The sequence below is a fragment of the Phyllostomus hastatus genome, unplaced genomic scaffold (assembly GCF_019186645.2).
Source record: "Phyllostomus hastatus isolate PE091 unplaced genomic scaffold, TTU_PhHast_1.1 phas_contig_80, whole genome shotgun sequence".
Classification (NCBI taxonomy): domain Eukaryota; kingdom Metazoa; phylum Chordata; class Mammalia; order Chiroptera; family Phyllostomidae; genus Phyllostomus; species Phyllostomus hastatus.
In genome coordinates, this window is record NW_025333960.1 from 22,583,859 (window position 1) to 22,602,433 (window position 18,575).

Below are 18,575 nucleotides of genomic sequence, written 5' to 3' on the forward strand. Positions count from 1 at the left end.
TGATGGGGTGTCATTACATGTAGGACCCTCAATGGACAGATCTAGAAAGTATATGTATAGTATTATGTATGTACACACACAATTATACACCTGTATTTCTTTACCTGTGTGTTTATGTTATAAAACCATGAGTTTATATGAATACTTCCAACTCTAACCAATATCTTAGGGTTCTTTCTAAACTTAACTTTTCTGTGTTGATAAATACTTTCTCCATAGTAAGAAACTTGGCTCTTATTACCTTCAGTATATTTGCTTACGTCCTCAATTTAGTTATTTGATTGATGTAACTTATCTCCCAAATAGCTACGCTGGCTGACTTCTCTTGTCTGCCACTACTGTGACCGTGGCCCTCATTTCATTGTCCATGTCATTGGCTTCTGCTCCCACTGGCCCATACCTTGGTGAGTTTCCTCAAGTCTCCCTGATCACCCTGCATTCTTGGCTGCTGGTCTGTACCTTCATGTGCCCCAATCAGCCACAAGGATGTGGAACACCACAACCTTGTTATTGTGCAGCTTCCTGCTCTCCCACAGTCTCAGTCCCCATGCTGACCCCTCCTGTGATGGGAATGACAGCTGGGAGAGGAAGATGTTCTTCCTTGAGCCCTCAGGTATTATAAGCAAGCACATAGCCAGTGTAATGAAATGGTTTATTGGTATTTATTTCTAATTACTACGCTGTAAACAAGGTCACGAACTATTAAATACTAATTAGTTATTATTGGATATAATATATTATATTTCCTCTCACTCTCTCCTGGCTTTTTCTCCTCTACTGGACTTATAAATATGGGAGTGTCCTAGGATTCAATTCTAAGACTTCTTGTCTGTCTATATTCCCTTGTAATTTGTATTTCCAACTCAGTCTACGTTCTGGAATTCTGGACTCTTATAGCCAACTGCCTACTTGAATCTCCCCTTAGTTGGCCAACAGGCATCTCAAATTTAATGTAGCCAAAAGAACCCCCGATTTTCTTCCCACTCAAAATATTTTTTAGTCTTACAGGTTTTCTTAACTCAATAAATGGCACCATTATTCACCTGGTTCAAGCCAAAAGGAAAACCTAGGAGTCATCTTTAACTCTTTTTTCCTCTCTCCATGTGTATTCTGTTTCTTAAATGTATCCATCTTCTCTTCATCACCATTGTTACCACTCTAGTCTAAGTCATCTTTCACATGGACTTTTATAACATTTTCTGACTGAGCTCCTTTTTTTAATACATTTTTATGCTTCAGAATATCTTCAGAATAATGTTTCATAGCAAGTCATGTGTGTCTCTGCTGCTTCCCCTTGCACTAAAATAAAACCCAAACTTCTTACCAAATTTGAAAAGGCCTTATGTGGTCTGGCACCCCTCCCCTCTCTGAGCGTGCTTCATATCACTCCCTTTTTCACTTAGTCTGCTCCAGTCACACTGCTTGTGGTTCCCCACCCACCTTAGAGTATTAGACTACTGAACACTGAGTTCCTTTCTCCTAAATCTGCTAACGTCTCACAAAGTTGAAATTATCTTCCCAGTTGCTTAGGACAGAATCCTAGGAGTCATCCTCAACTCGTCTTTTTACTTCATACCCCCATGTCTAACCCATCAATAAATCTGGTTGGCTCTACATTCAAAATATATTTTGAATCTAATCACTTACCATCATCTCCTCTGTGACATCAGTCCAAACTGCCCTTGCCTTCTCCTTAGTCTTGTGTTCACAATGTTTGTTTTAAAACAATCTCTAATTGCTCTGTGTGCCTGGGCCTCCACTCTTGAATGCCTATAGTACACCCTCTACATAGCAGACAGACTGACCTTTTGAGTGTCATGTTAGTGGCTTCTCCCTCCTGTGCATCAAACCCTCTGGTAGCTTGTCTCATAATTAAAACTGAACCCCAACTCCTTGTCATGGCCTACCAGGCAAAACATGGTGTCTGACCTTGTCTCCCTCAACTTTTCTCTTGTGTTCCAATGACACAGGCTTTCTTTGTTTCCTCAAGCATTCCAGGGTTGTTCCCATTTTAAGTTACGGCAATCACTGTGCCTTCTGCTTGGAGTGTTCTTCCCCCAGATCTTTGCGTGGCTGCCTCCTTCTTGCCATTCAGATCTCTACTCAAATGTCACTCCTCAGATGGTCTTTTCTGCCATCTTAGCAAAAGAAGTGCCTCCCCCACCCCTCTCTTCTTTCTATCACATTTTTTTTTCTTTGTAGCTCTTATCATTATCAATAATTATTTGTGTTTTATTTTTCTTAAAATGTAAATTCTTGAAAACCGGAACTCTGTCTTGTTATTTCATTTCTATATCTTCAAGGCCTAGAACAGTGGCACAGAGTAGAATTTGTACTATGGATAATCAATTAAGATTGGTTGGCAAAGACTCAATAGCCAAATGTGCCTATTTTATACTAGGACAAAAAAATTATACACACACATACAGATATATACTATACATATTTTCATATAAATATGTATATATGTACTCATTCTCTTATAATATTATAGGTGGAATAACAAAGTAGTTTGCCTTAGTTTGAGCTGAAATGAAGTTGTTCTAGTAGTTTGGGGACAAAATGAAGGATAAAGTTACTAGTTTTGGGTAGAATCTTAAGTAGGTATTTAGCTAAGGTGTTTAAAATTAGAAGACACTCTTAAATATAAACAATTTCTTTCATTTTCTGTTAAAAAAAGTACTGATAAACCAGTAAGCCTGTCACATAAACTTAGTAAATTATGAAAATAACTTTTAGCTTTTATTTTGTTAGCTATCTTTAATTAATTGACATTGCATTTTATAGAACAAGCATTCAGATTTATAAGGAGTTGGATAGATTTGTTAGAATGAGAAGGATACACCTACCCCAAGCATATTTGTGGACAAATGTTCATGGTGTCAGAAATAAAGTTCTTTACCCTTTGTTTTATCATAGCATTAGCAGTCCTGTAAGATTGTTCCTTTCTAGAATGTTAAACTGAGTCAGTGTGGAAAGTAACATTCAAACATTCAACAATCATTTATTACGGACCCAAAGATGATAAGATACTCTAATGGGAACATGGGGACATATTTTCTACTTAATTTTTTTTAAATTACACTTTCAAAGAGATAGAGAGATTTGGTTCAAAGTTCATCAGGTTCTTGATTTTAGTCGTCCTTGAAATACCATATGGTTTTTTCCAAAATGTGTTCACCGAAGGTGTAGCCAGTGTTGATTGTTTTCATTCATTTAAGCCAACAGTTAAACTCCTTTTCTTTTCCTTTCCCCATACCATCCATTTTTTAGTTCTCGGTGTTCAAACAAGAACAACGTCATGCCTCAACTGGACCTGACTGACACCGTTAGCGTCATTTTCCGCATAAGCTTCCTCCGGGCTGGAACTGTAGCAGCCACCCTGACGATGAGAGGGAGGGGTGGTCAGAGAGGGAGTACACAGGACTAGATTGAGGCATTTTCCCCTGGAGCCAAGGTTTTCAATCATAAGAGAAAATTGTCATTTATTAAATATTTAATGGCAAACTGTAGTGTTTAGATGCTAGTAATTTCTATTAAAATTTTCTTTTCCTTTGATAGAGTCGTTCCAATAAAGAAGATCCAGAACAGCTGAGATTAAAGCAGAAAGCCAAAGAGGTAGGACTTTCAAGTTACCATGTTTGTCTTTGTGTTCCAGGGAAGGCTGGCAGCCCTCTCCTGGCAATTAGGTCAGGGTTTATTTTGCTGTTGCATACCATTTGCAGAAGCCTTGGGGAAGGACAGGAACTGCTGAAGGCAAGGGCAGTACTTCAAATGAGGTCAATGAGTGATGTGCTCTCTTTTTAAAATTTATTTTCAAGGCTTAGGCCTGTCTAGAAATGGCTCTTTGTAAACTACAGCAGCATACTTGGAGGAATATAACGTGGGATTAAGAAAAAAAAGAAACTTCTGAGATTTAGCATCTGGGACTGTACAATAGGCTACATTTTTCCAGGGTAATTGTTCGTTTTGTAAATCTGATACTGCTTATAATTCTTTGGCTGGGAGGCGGTACTGGGATTTAGTTTTAAATGGAAAATGCCTCTGGCTTTTAATTTTCTGGGCCCAGCAGTTTTCTGTTCTGGAATGGAGCCCTTGTTTCACACAGTTCATGTTTAGCTGCAGGGGTTTTAGTTTATAGCTTAGACTGGTTAAGCTTTTACTCCCAGAGGCCTCTGCATAGCAACTGTAGAAATCAACAAATAAGTTCATTTATGTCTGCAGCCTCCTCTCAGTAGCTGACTTTTTACATTTCCCAATATCCATTTCCTGACTTTTCTAGCCCCAGAGAAAAAAGCTCCACTAATTGGAGCTTATTTTAATTGAGCCTTAATATTGGATCTCACTGGAGTTGCCCCCAGAGCTGCTGAGAACAGAAGGAAATGAAAGTACCCAAGGTTGAAGATGTGGTGCGTGTATGGGGGGGTGTGTGTGTGAAATTTTTCACTTGACCTACAGATTCTTTTCCCTGCTGAATAAATCATCAAGCCTGTTCACATTTCTGATTAAGGATCTGACAGCAGACAATAATAAAGACAATTGAGGTGTGAGACGTGTGACATGGAGCTGAAGAAATTGGTTTCTATAGTTACTCAACTGATTTCATGCAATTTTTAAGGATCTTTGTGCTAAATTTCCTAAGCAACCTTTTTCCTTAACTGTGCCTCTTGAACTATGAAATTTGTTGTTGCTTAACATTGCTGCACTCGGCTTCTAGGTGCCAGCAGCAGCAGGTTATTTATGAATGTTTTAAAGGCCCTTATTGTTTGGATTAATGTAGGAGCTAAGGCAAAACAAATGGAAATCTAGTAAGAATCTTACCGTCAACATGGTGTGTTTTCACTGACATAGAGAAGGAAAATACAGGACCTCTGGATGGGAGGGTTTCTGGATTGGGATGAGGAGAACTGGGAAGGGAGAATGTTAAAAAGAATTGAAACCAGAACATTTAATTTTGACAAGAAAAAATTTCTCATACTCATTTCTTTCCAGTTGAAAATTTATCTAAAAATATTATCTGAAAAACTAATGTGAGGATGTACTTATAATCCTTTATAAGCAAGTTTGGCTTGATGATAGATTATTTGGGGATGGGCAACTATTATTGCTCTGAGTCATGGGTATTCCTCTTTGTTTTAATTAAGGACTGGTAAGATGCTTATGTACTTCCTTCTAACTGTATCCCTCTTTGGAAAATATATATCATAAACCTTATCCTTTTATCCTTAAAGAACTTACCCTGTCTGTTCCTCCATAAATATCTGAATTGTAGATTAATTTTTCCTTCAGGTTTGCATGGGATGGTTTTGTTTGTTTGTTTTAATCGTGTGTAGTATTATTCCCTGAGGGATGAATAGGTGGACATTATTTTAAAAAAAGAAAAAGTTGTAACAGTAAATGTGATGGAAAAAACCCTCTCATAATGAGAGCAGGTGATACCAAACCTGTTTTTCCCCCTCCCTTGTACCTTCATTTATTTCTTTTTCCTAGCAAGATGAAATAGACTCAATATAATTTCTGTCCACAATATTTTGGAAGTTTTCTAGTTGCTTCCTATCTTGTATCCAGTTGATTGAAAAAGGAATCAAATACATTGCCCCTGTTCCAAGAATAGAAGCTCTCTGTATTAGTTGCAAATGTTCTGCGAAAGTAAAATATTCTTATTTTGTCATCCCCCTGACCCCTAGAGCTCTTATTAACTTTAATATTCTAAGGGCCTCTAATTTAGAATCAGACATATACCATATTTTATTTAGTTGCAAAAAATCACTGATCCTATCTTTAACATAGAGTTATGTCTTGTATGGTCATTTGTAAGGTTATCATTTGGGATATGCTAATTATTATCACATTGGTATAAAATACATAGCTTTAGTTGTGATTTTGTGGGGGAATTTTCTTTGTTTTAAAAAATTAGCATGGAGTCCTTATTATTTCTTGGTTTAGAACTATTTTGCTTTCCTTTTCCTACCTATCTACCATGTTGGTTATAGGAGATTAATGACAGTATTTTATGAAAGCAGAACTCTGAAGAACTGTTTAGTGAAGTTACAGACATTATTGTTGCTAAGAAATGTTTCAGCAATGATGTTTGTCATAAATGTTAAGTCACAACTTGAATCCCCTTCATACATAATTTCATAATCCATGTTTGCTTTCACCTGTTAAGGACTAGAGTTTTATCTTGATCATATTTCCCCTGTGGGTTTTCTTCTCTCTAATACAGTTTTAGAGGATATTCATTTCTTCTTTGCATTGTGGGTGTAAGGATAAGCTATTAAATTGGGCCAGTTTTTATAACATGCCTAATAATTTTTGTTTTTATTCTTCCTATTGACTTCTTCCAATTTTGTCATTCTCATTTGGCACTTAAAAAAATAGGCAGCCTTTGGGTTTGCCTCCAACCTAGTCTCATTTCATTGAAGTAGCTCCTGCTGCATACTGTTCTTATTGACCTGACAGATTATCTATTTGAAAACCGTATTTGTTGTTTAGCTAAAATGTCTGGATATTCCTGTGATTCAAACATTTTAGTTTCAACTTTGGGGCTTTTTTCCCCTTTTTCTATTTTTGCCTGAAAAAGTATTATATGTGTTCTCTATTGTAACTTTATATTTTAAATGCTAACATTTTAAAATGTGGTTTTTAAATAATTTTCCTAGATACCTTTCCTAAAATCTAAGTACTGACAATCTTCCATTTCACCCTTTATTTGAAAAAGGTTTTAAATAGATTACTAATTGCCCAATTCTAATTTCAAACAAGCAGGCAGGCATATCTTTGTTAAATGCAGCTGCAGACTTGTCTGAAATGTATGCTTTGTGTCCTAGATCACTATCTAGCCATCAATGTTTTCCTTTCTTACCACATCATCCAGAATTCTGCAGAGCAAGCCATCTGACCTTGGAGTTCAGGCATCCTGATTCCTTACACGTTTGTTATGTACATTGCAACCTTTATACCCCTTTGAATATCTTCTTTCTCCTTTGGGAGATGTGAGTTGAGTGCATCTGTGAAGAGTAAGACAAAGAATTCATTTACTTTCTAACAGTTTCTACCATTCCCACTTTCATTTGTTATCAAACAATAGAAGAAAGAGAAAGGAATGCTGTACCTGCTGACACATTTAGTTTCGTAGTGCAACCTGTAGAAACCAGGCAAAAGAATAAGTATCGAATGATTAAAATGCATAACAGATTAGAAAACTTGTTACCTGAAGTTTTTAGGATTTTTGTTTATACAAAATATAGGATATAAACACTCTAAAGAATGCAATTCTCTGTAAAGATTATTGTACAAGAAAAAAGATGATAAGGCTCATCACTGATTAGAAAAATATATAATTTAGATAGGAAAAAGCCAAGAGATATTCTTAGAACAAAGTTTCAAAAGGTACAGAGTCAGTGAAACATATTTAATGCTAACTATTAAATAGAGCAATTAATGTTTAAACTTACACTAGCTCTGCATGAGCCAAAACTTATGAAACTCTGGAGAGGGCAAAATGAAATTTGTCATTAAAAGTACTTTGTAGCAATCAAATTAATTCAGTATGGAGAAGACATTCTTAAAATGACTGGATGTAAAGAACTTATATACATAGCAGAGAAATAGATGCAGATGTTTCAAAGCATTGCTCATCTAGGATAATGGTTCTCAAACTGGCATGCATGAGAGTGATCTGGGAGAGCTTATTAAAAATACAGATTGGTAGGCCCTTCCCCCAGGGTTTATGGCAGGCGTGTCAAACTCATTTTCACCAGGGGCCACATCAGCCTCACGGTTGCCTTCAAAGGGCCAAATGTAATTTCAACTCCTTAACAGTTAAGGAGCAGTTAAATTTATACAGTCCTAAAATTATTTCGGCTCTTTGAAGGCAACTGCTAGGCTGATGTGGCCCCTGGTGAAAATAAGTTTGACACCTCTGGTTCTATGGTATATTAGTCTGGGTGAGGCCTGAGAATTTACATTTCCAACGAATTTCCAAGTGATTTCTGCTATTGCTGCTCTAGAGATCACATTTAGAGCTGTTGGTCTTAGGAGAAAGAAAGGGAGACTTTAAAATCTATCACTTTTAATATTCCATTGACTAAATGGTCATAGAAGTTTAAAACGAAGTACTGTCATTTGGGAAGCTGAGAGTTGGCATCTTGAACTGCCATAGTTCACTTGCTACCAATTACTATTTCAATAGGTGCTCTTTTGGAACCGGGGAAGCTACACTGGGTTTTGTTTTTAATAGATATTTTCATGAGACCTTTATTGGTTATATCTCTTGATTGCTTGGTATACCTTACATAGAAAAGATAATATTTTTTCCAGAACGTCATGAGGTTACTTGCATCTTTAATTTTGAAGTATAGTATCAGTGTGTCTTGAGAGATATGTTACTCTTTTGGTAGAAGAGGTGAGGTGTGTATTATTTAAAAAGTATCAGTGAACTAGAAGTCAGGAGTTTGGGATTTTTTTTTTTTAAAGTTTTGGATTTTTTATTTAGTCTCCCATTATCTAGATAGCACTTTGGGGAAGTTAAATTTCTTTGAGCTTAGCTCAATTATCTTGTATTTTAAAAAGAATGTAATAGTACTTGCTCTGCTTATGTTTCACAGTTGTATAATTTAAGAAAGGTGAAGTATAAGAGGCACACCAGCCCTGGCTGGTGTGGCTTGGTTGGTTGGAGCATCGCCCCATAAATGTGAGGGTCATTTGTTTGATTCCTGTTAGAGCACTTGCCTAGGTGGCAGGTTTGGTCCCGAGCTGGGACGTGTATCAGAGGCAACCAGTCGATGTTTCTCTGCCTGCCTTCCCCCCTCTCTAAAATCAATGAGTATGTCTTCTGTTGAGGATAAAAATAAAATAAAATGATTCTGTTAAAAAAAGGGTAGTCTACAAACATTACTTAGAGAAACATTTAAGATAGATTCCATTGAGCTCTTAAATGTAAGCCGGAGAGATTGACCATGGATATTTGAGGGGATCTCAACCCCAGAGAACCTGGGTTGGGGAGGTTCTATAATCTAATATGAACTCAGCACAGCATATTTGTTTTAAATAATACATAAATCAAGTATTATGTTTAAGTGCAAGGGAGAAAGTATCTAATTGAGATTATATAGAATATGCTATTTTCCTGAAAGGCAGAGATGGAGTAGAAAGGCTGACTAGGAATGCATCAGATTATGCATTTCAAAGTCCAAGAATCTCAGGTGTCCTGATATTATAAGAACTAGCCTTAGTTGTTGGGAGAATAAAATAATCAGTCCCCATACTGTTTGATTGGTAGAATGCCTGCTTAATAATTATCTTGAAGGGGTTGAAAAGGATCCTGTGTTTCTATTGTGGTATTCTTAAATTTTGGGTGGGGGGGTGATTTTTTTGATAACTTGCTTTTTTGGTTTCTTTTGTTTTAAGATTTCTTCTGTTGCCCTGTCTGGTGTGGCTCAGTGGATTGAGTGCTGCCTGCAAACAGAAAGGTCACTGGTTCAATTTCTAGTCAGGGTACATGCCTGGGTTGTGGGCCAGGTCCTCAGTAGGGGGCATGAGAGAGGCAACTGGGCCATGTATCTCTTGCACATTGATATTTCTCTCTCTTTCTCCCTCTCCCTCTCTCTAAAAGTAAATAAATAAAATATTTTTTTTAAAGATTCATCTGTTAATAGGTTTTTGGTATGGTGTTTGTTTTGTTCTGTAGTATAATATTTTGGCATTAATCTTGCTTTCCCCAGTAAATTACAGTAATTCAGAAGTGATTATATAAGCATTGTTGATTTTTTCAAATTTTTTAATTTTTTTACATTTGAGTTTCTTTTTTATAATATATATTATATATTATGCTATTACAGTTGTCCCATTTCCCCCCTTCATTCCCCTCCACCCTGTACACCCTCTCTCACCCATATCCCCCCTTTAGTTCATGTCCATGTGTCATACTTATAAGTTCCTTAGCTTCTACATTTCTCATACTATTCTTACCCTCCCCCTATCTATTTTCAACCTACAATCTATGCTACTTATTCTCTGTACCTTTTCCCCCTCTCTCCTCCTCCCACTCTGCTGTTGCTAACCCTCCATGTGATCTCCGTTTCTGTGGTTCTGTTCCTGTTCTAGTTGTTGGCTTAGTTTCTTTTGGTTTTGCTTTAGGTGTGGTTGTTAATAATTGTGAGTTTGCTGTCCTTTTACTATACATGTTTTTTCTTTATCTTCTTTTCTTAGATAAGTCCCTTTAACATTTCATAAAATAAGGGCTTGGTGATGAACTCCTTTAACTTGACCTTATCTGAGAAGCACTTTATCTGCCCTTCCATTCTAAATGAAAGCTTTGCTGGATAGAGTAATCTGGGATATAGGTCCTTGTCTTTCATGACTTGGAATATTTCTTTCCAGCCCCTTCTTGCCTGTAAGGTCTCTTTGGAGAAATCAGCTGACAGTCTGATGGGAACTCCTTTGTAGGTGACTGTCTTCTTATCTCTTGCTGCTTCTAGGATTCTCTCCTTCATTTTTACTTTGGCTACTGTAATTATGATGTGCCTTGGTGTGTTTCTTCTTGGGTCCAAGTTCTTTGGGGCTCTCTGAGCTTCCTGGATATCCTGGAAGCTCATTTCCTTTACCAGAATGGGGAGGTTCTCCTTTATTATTTGTTCAAATATGTGTTCAATCTGTTGCTTTTCCTCTTCCCCTTCTGGTACCCCTATAATTCGGATGTTGGAATGTTTAAAGATGTCCTAGAGGTTCCTAAGCTTCTCATTTTTTTGAATTCTTATTTCTTCATTCTTTGCTGTTTGATTGTTTTTTTCTTCCTTCTGGTCCACTCTATTGTTTTGAGTCCCAGTTTCCTTTCCATCACTATTGGTTCTCCATGCATCTTCCTTCATCTCTTTTATGGTAACCTGCATTTTTTTTCATGTAATTGCACCCAAAATCAACCAATTCTGTGAGCTTCCTGACCACCAGTGTTTTGAACTGTGCCTCTGATAGATTGGCTATCTCTTGGTCACTCAAAAGGATGAGCCCTGGGGCATTGATCTGGTTTTCTGTTTGAGACATGTCTCTTTCTCTCTCTCTTTTTTTTTTTTTTGGTGTGGTCGCTCCTGTTACAGTGAGGGGTGGAGCCTTAGGTGTTCACCGGGGCTGGGCACCCCAGGTGCTAGATTGTGATGTTGTATGTGGGGGCAGGGGTGGGAGGGGACAATGGTGGTAGCTCTGGTCTCCTGGGACCACAGTCCCTTCCCTGGGATCCTGGGCTGCGCACTGTGTCCCGGTCCACAGTCGCTGCCTCACTGGGTCCGCCAGCTGCCGCTCATGTACTCAGGGTCTCAGGGTCGACCTACTGCGATCCTGCACGCCCCGGTTGCCCTACGCGCCCACTGCTCTCTGCTCTCCGCGCCTCGACCCTTGCTGCAACCCGCGCTGGGCTGCTTATCTCTGCCCGTCCTACCGGTCTGGATGAACCGGTCTGCTTCAACTTCTTGGCTATCCGACTTCCATTCAGATAAATTCTCCATCAGTTCTGGGTGTTATTCTGCCTCTAAATTGTTGTTGTTCTAATATTGGTTGTGTGTGGAGGTACAGTGCGTCCACCTATGCCTTCATCTTGCTGGAAGTCCCGATTTTTTTTTTAGTTTGGTTAATTCTTCCAAAGCATATCAAAAAATCTATTTAAATTTTCATTATTAAAAAAGTCTATTGTTTGGTGGTAGGTTTTCACCGTTATCTGTACATTTAACTTTAATTTTGACATTTATGCAGCAGATCATTCTTAAGTCTCTGTGTGCTAAGTTCAAAACTGGTAGTGTACTTTGTTACTCTTATTTACATTCTTTCAAACATTCCTGTTCATAGTATTAGCTGTTTCTTATTGTTACTAATGTATTTATTGTTGGACAGCACTCTCAATCCTTGGGGGAGACGTCAATTTACCACTCTACTCTTTCCTTTACTTTACACCTTATGATATCACTTTCCAAAAGTTTGTAGCAGAATCAGACTGAAATGACACCACACCATATTTTTGGATCATTTATTGTGAAAGACAGCTCTGCAGTTGTTTCTTGTAGTGTCAGTGCCTGCATTTTTTATATCTTTTTCCTTAAACATGGAAAATAAACTTTTTTTGATTTCCCATACTGTCAGTATCATAATTGTCTAGATAATTTAGTCCTTCCTCTTAAGTATGTCTCTGTACCTGCTGAGATTTGGCTATATGACACTTGGTTTATTCATTATTCATCTAGTCCTTTGTATCTGCCTAAGCTTTTGGTTTCTGTTTTCATTAATTTTATTTATTTTTTCAGTATATTTTGTTCTTGAAATCTGTATTTAGCATCAAGAAGTACCTTTATTGAACTTTATCTCTGGGAGTTTATGTGATCTTTAAGGTAATCTTTTAATGTGTTTTGGGTCTTGATTAAAGTCAGTACTATCATAGTTAAAAATGAACAAAGACAAGTATTAAATTCCAGGGATGAAATGATCTCTAACTGCTATTGCTCTGTTGTGCTCTAGGGCACTGACTTCAATTTTATGGGACCTCTACTTGATATCAGAGAGACTGTGATAAGTGAAATGCAGGCTTTGTCACTAGCCATAAAGGAATGAGGGAGGATCCTCTCAAAAAAGTATGTCAAGCCTGTTAGGAACAAGGTGTGTTGAGAATAAAGTTCTAAAATGGAAATTTTATTGCTGAAAATGATAATGGAAATAAAATCCTCACTGGTTCAGTTGGACATTAGGAAAAAGAAAACAGTAAATTTAGAGTCAGTTAACTTGGATGGAGACATAGAATTTATCTAATCTGAAAATCAGAGAGGATAATAGATCAAAAAGCAAAATAGCACTGTAGAGACATGTGGGCCTATGATCAGAGGCTTGACATTTGGTTATTAAAATCTCAGAAGAAGATAAAGAGTGAAATGCTAGCCCTGGCTGGAGTAGCTCAGTGGATTGAGCGTGGGCTGGGAACCAAAGTGTCCCAGGTTCGATTCCCAGCCAGGGTACAATCCTGGGTTGCAGGCCATAACCCCCAGCAACTGCACATTGATGTCTCTGTCTCTCTCTCTGTCTCTCTCTTTGTCTCTCTCTCTCTCTCTCCCCCCCCTTCTTTCTCTAAAAATAAATAAATAAAATTAAAAAAAAAAGTGAAATGCTAAAACTTTTTTGGAAAAAATAATGGCTAGACTCTCCTATCCCCTAATTTAGAGAAAGCAATAAACCTAAAGATTCCAGCTCAGTGAACCCCCAAGCAGGGTAAAGAAACTCTGGCTCTGTCACATCATAATCAATTTCAGAAAGTAAAGATATAGAAAAAAATTTGAAACTAGCCTTAGAAAAGGACATTTTTTCAACAGGTGTAGACTTCCTGTCAGAAACCATGGAGACCAGTAGGAAGTAGCAAAATATTTTTTTTTATACTTTTTCTTTTTCTTTTTTTTTTTTAAGATTTTATTTATTTATTTTTAGAGAGGGAAGGGGGAGAGAGAGAGAGAGAAACATCAATGTGCGGTTGCTGGGGGTTCTGGCCAGCAACCCAGGAATGTACCCTGGCTGGGAATCGAACCTGGGACACTTTGGTTCCCAGCCCGCTCTCAATCCACTGAGCTACGCCAGCCAGGGTGCAAAATATTTTTAAAGTCCTGGAAGAAAACAACTGTCAGCCAATCCAAAATTCTATGTTCAGTGAAAATATCCTGCAGAATGGAGGTGAAATAAAGCCATTTTCAGATGAAGGAGCATGAATAGAATGTTGCCAGCCAACCTGCTCTAAAAGAATTGCTTAAGAAAGTTCTTCAGAATGAAGTAAAATGATACCAAAGGAAAACATTAAATATCAGGAGGGGAAAAAGAGCAACAGAAATGGTATTATAGACTTTGTCTATTTTTGAGTTTCTAAAAATGCTTAAGTGAAAGCAAAATTATAACATTGTCAGGAATTTTCAATGTATGTGTATGTAATATCAAAAAATATAACAAAGCATGGAGAGTAAAAGGACATACATATGGGTCATGTGTCTGTATTCTACTTGATGTGGTAAAATATTGATTCTAAGTAGACTGAAATTTAAAATATATATTGTAATCTCTAGAGCCCCCACTAAACTTTTTTAAAAACTATATAAAAAGACAGTAAAAAATAGATACATTGAAATACTAAAAGTTTATATGACCCCAAACAAGTAGGAAAAGGGAAATAAATAAAAAACAGAGGGAAGAAACGGAAAACAAATAATAAAATGGTAAATGTAAATTCAGACACATCTAAATCATTATATCAAGTGTAAATGAAAAACTGGCTCAACTATATCTGTGTGTAAGAAACTCACTTCAAACGTAATGAAATAGGTAGGTTAAAATAATACGATGGGGGAAAATACTTTAGAAAAGAAGAAAGTTCTCAAATTAATAATCTAAGCCTTTACCTTAAGAAACTGGAAAAAGAAGAGCAATATACACCCAAAGCAACAGAAGAAAAGAAGTAATAGTAAGAAGCAAATCTCAATGACTTTGAAAACAGAAGAAAAGAAATAAACATCAAATAAGCAAAAGCTGGTTCTTTAGTCAATGAAACTGATGAGTCTCTTAAGACTAAAAAAGAAAAATCAGATATACATCACTATTGTGAGGAAGAAAAAGATGGGAAATCATGACAGACCCTGTGGATGTCAATAGAATATGAAGGGATTATAACGAACAACTCTTTGCAAACAGTTTGACAAGTTGGATGAAGTGACCAATTTCTTAAAAAGCACAAACTATCAAAACTTGGCCAAGATGAAGTAGATAGCCTCAGCATTTCTGCAGTTATTAAGTAAATTTCAATTTATAGTTAAAACCTTCCAATTAAGAAATCTCAGGTACAAATCATTTTACTTAGTGAATTCTCCCAGTTACAGAACAATTAACACCACTTCTATACCACTTGTGTCAAATCTAGCAATTTATAAAAATTGTATGACCAATTAGAGATTATCCCAGGAGTGCAAAGCTGGTTCGATATTCAAAAATCAGTCAACATAATCTACCATGTTAACAGTCTAAGAAAGAAAAACTATGTAATTGTGTTAATTAATGTAGAAGTATATTTGACAAATTTCAACATCCATTAATAATAATAACCCAGTAATTTAGGAATAAAAGGGGGGCACTTACTGAATCTGATAAAGGACAGCTATTAAAACCTTACCATTATACCATTCTTAATGGTGAAAGGATTGTTTTCTTCCAAAGATTAGGGGAAAAAAGCAAGGATGTCTGCTTCTATCACTATTACTCATTTAATGTTGAGTGATTATAAGTCCTGGCCAGCACAATAAGTCAAGAAAAAGAAATAAAAGGCACGTAGATTGGAGAGGGAGAAATAAAATAGGTTGTACTTTGGTTCTCTTAACTGTTTCTTTCACAGAGCAAAAGTTTTTAATTTTGATGAAGTCCAACTTGTCAAAACATAAAAAACCCTTTTTTTATGGACCCTGCTATGGGTGTCCTGTCTAAGCACTTTTTGTTGGACCCAAATTACAAAGATCTTCTCTTCTGCTTTTTGCTAGAAGTTTATAGTTTATATTTGGAGTTAATTTTTGTATAAAGTGTGAGGTGTTGAAATCAAGGTAGTGTTTTTTGCATGTGGATGTCCAGTTGCTTCAATATTTGGTGAAAAAACTATGTTTTCTCAATAAAATTGTTTTCTATTCTGATCAAAAATCAATTGGCCATATTTATGTTCTATTTCTCAATTCTTTTTTCTGTCCCATATCTGTGTCTATCCTTTGTACCACATTATTTTAATTACTGTAACCTTATAGTAATTCTTAAAATTGTGTGGTGTAATTTTTTCAATTTTGTTCTTTTTTTCCAAAGCTGATTTAGCTTTTCTAGTTCTGCCTTCCCATGTAAATTTTAGACTCAATTTACCCATATTTATAAAAAAAAAAACCACCTTATTGGAATGGTGTTAAATCCGTAGATGAACTTGGAGAGAATTGAAATCTTTACTCTGTTGAGTTTTGCAATCCATGAACATACAGTATTTCTCTCTACTTATCTATACTTGTTTTTATTACTTTAATCTGCATTGTGTGGTTTACAGAATACAAATACCTGTACATGATAGATATATCTGAAACTATTTCATTTGGGGGAGAGCTATTCTTATAAGTGGCATTTTAAAAAATTTATTTTTCCCAATGTACCTTAATGTTATTTAGAGAGATGATTATTGAGTATGTTGACCTTGCATCTTGAAACCTTGCTAAACTCATTTAATAGTCCTAGGAGGATATTGGTTTTTCTTTTTTGTAGCTAACTTGAGGTTTTCTGTGTAGATAATCATGTCATTTGCAATCCTGTTTCTATAAGCAAGCAGTTTAGTTTTTACTGAACTGAGCCTGTTGTCTTCACCCACTATTTATGTCAAGCCTGCATGAATGCCCAAAACTTCCTCCCTTTTCCCTTAAAAAAGCCTAGTTTTTCTGTACTGTGCTGGCCAAGATAGACTGTTTTTGAGAAAGTTTACAGCCAACCAAAACTATGGTCAGTTTCACTTTTTGTTAGGGTTTTGAAAAATTTTCTAAAATGTATATGAGATTTCAAAACACCAAAGTATAATTCACAGAATAGGAGAAAATGTTTTACTACATGGGGAGAGAAATTTGATGACAGAGGTCAATTTTGAAACTTTATTTATTTATTTGGTATGACTATCTTGCAGATGCCATTTCTCTACAAAGAATAAAAATATAGCTTGTTTGATTTAGGTAGATTAACTAAAATCCATTCTGTCACCTAGAATTTCAGGATGTGACATCATCAGACTCTAAAACTATATATCTTATTATGAAGGTCAGCATCAATAAAAGACCATTTAAAACTCTTGAAAATAGTTTGCTAGCAATTTATACATAAGTGAATACCATTTAAAAGGATTACTGCCCTGTAATTTGTGGAACAGATAGACAATGGTTTTAATTTTTAGTTAAATGGTTTCTGCTTTACTTAAGATTCAGTTACCTGTGGTTTATTCTTTGTTATTGTCTAAAATAATCTGAAGTGACCTTTACTTTGTACCTTCTTGAAACCATCTGTTTCACCATACACTTACTTCCTGTTTTCATCCTGCTGTTTTTTAAATGTTAAAACTTTGATCAGTGTTCCTCTAAGAATATCCTTTATATGTATTATATATAAAATGTAAAAATATTCATATATATAAGGTTTCCCAACAGGTTACTTTCAGTTGACTGTCCTGGAGTTTGATCGTGCTGAACACTCACCAAGCAACCAGAGCCAGAGTCTTTCCACTTTTCCTTCCATAGTGATAAGACTTTGATGGGAATTGAACATTCTTGCTCTTCTGGAAAAGGTTAAGGACCTGTACAATGATATTTTATTTGACTTCCTCACCTTGTGTTTTTGAAAGAATACCATGTGACACTTACTGCTTTGGTAAATGATGCTATATTCCGTGCTTTTATTTTCCAGTTTTAATATCTTGTTGATCTGACTTTTAATGGGTCATCTTTCATGAGCACCCTTGTATAGTTTAGTACCTCCCTACTAAAAAATTATATATTGTACCTTTGGTCATTTTGGGGTAAGTATGATGGAAGTTATACAGTAATACTAACTGACTTTCAGTATTTGGCATGAAGATAAATGTAAAGTGAATCTGTGAGAAAGTGTGCTATGTTGAAAATGATGTGATGAGAACACTTGGCTCTGAGTTCTGCTTCTTCCATTTAATATTTATGTGACCTTTATGAAGTTTTTCTAACTTCCTAGAGCCCCACTGCCTCCTTTAACTTAAAAAAAAAAGGATGAAGTATATGTATAATTTTCATGTGTTGTAACAATTCATGTGTACCTTTTGGTGTGGTTATGAGAGTTAAATGAGTTAATTTTTAGTGAAGTGCTTTATAAATCATACAGCATAGAACTATTTCCTTTAAAATACAGAAACTGTCTTTAAGTGATTTTCTTTTAATCTGAAAAGGTTGACTGTGGTTTGACCAATTTCTCTCTAATTTAATGTTCAATTTTATTCTTCAGGCATTTCTTACTTGTGTTTAAACTAAGAGATTTAGCTCTAGATGCCTTTCCTTTCTTTCTTTTTTTTTTCTTCTTGTATTCTGTACTTCTTCTTACCTAAATTCTGCCTCTCCATTTAGAGATTCAGGACTAAAGACTTTGTTGCAGTAAGTGAATTAGGAAATGATGTGCCCTTGGTTAGGAAAATCTAATGTTTATTTTACACTGAAACTATTTGATGAATAACACAGAACTAGGCTTAGTGATCAGTTTCTTTCCCCCTCTGAGCATGACTATGAGTAAACATTGCCTTTTTTTTTTTTTAATTTCATCTTCCAGTTACAACAGTTGGAGCTTGCACAGATTCAGCAAAGAGATGCTAACCTCACAGCCCTTGCTGCTATTGGACCAAGGAAGAAGAGACCACTGGAATCTGGGTCTGGAAATGAGGTAGTGATACAATGTTTGTTATTTTATTTTTCATGTGCAGACAGCATGCCAAAAGGAAGAAAAGACATGCAAACATTATAGTTTACCCTACCTTGTACACTATTGCTGCCACA

General features: G+C 36.1%; 1 protein-coding gene across 2 annotated transcripts in view; it reads left to right on the plus strand.

The window, feature by feature from the left end:
• TAF4B (TATA-box binding protein associated factor 4b) overlaps window positions 1-18,575 on the plus strand; it is a 126,760-nt gene that overhangs the window by 83,361 nt on the left and 24,824 nt on the right. For both annotated transcript variants that reach the window (XM_045849971.1, XM_045849972.1), the window contains 2 exons: window positions 3,562-3,618; window positions 18,352-18,462. In XM_045849971.1, coding sequence (XP_045705927.1) covers window positions 3,562-3,618; window positions 18,352-18,462 — 168 coding nt within the window. The remainder of the gene's footprint in view (window positions 1-3,561; window positions 3,619-18,351; window positions 18,463-18,575) is intronic.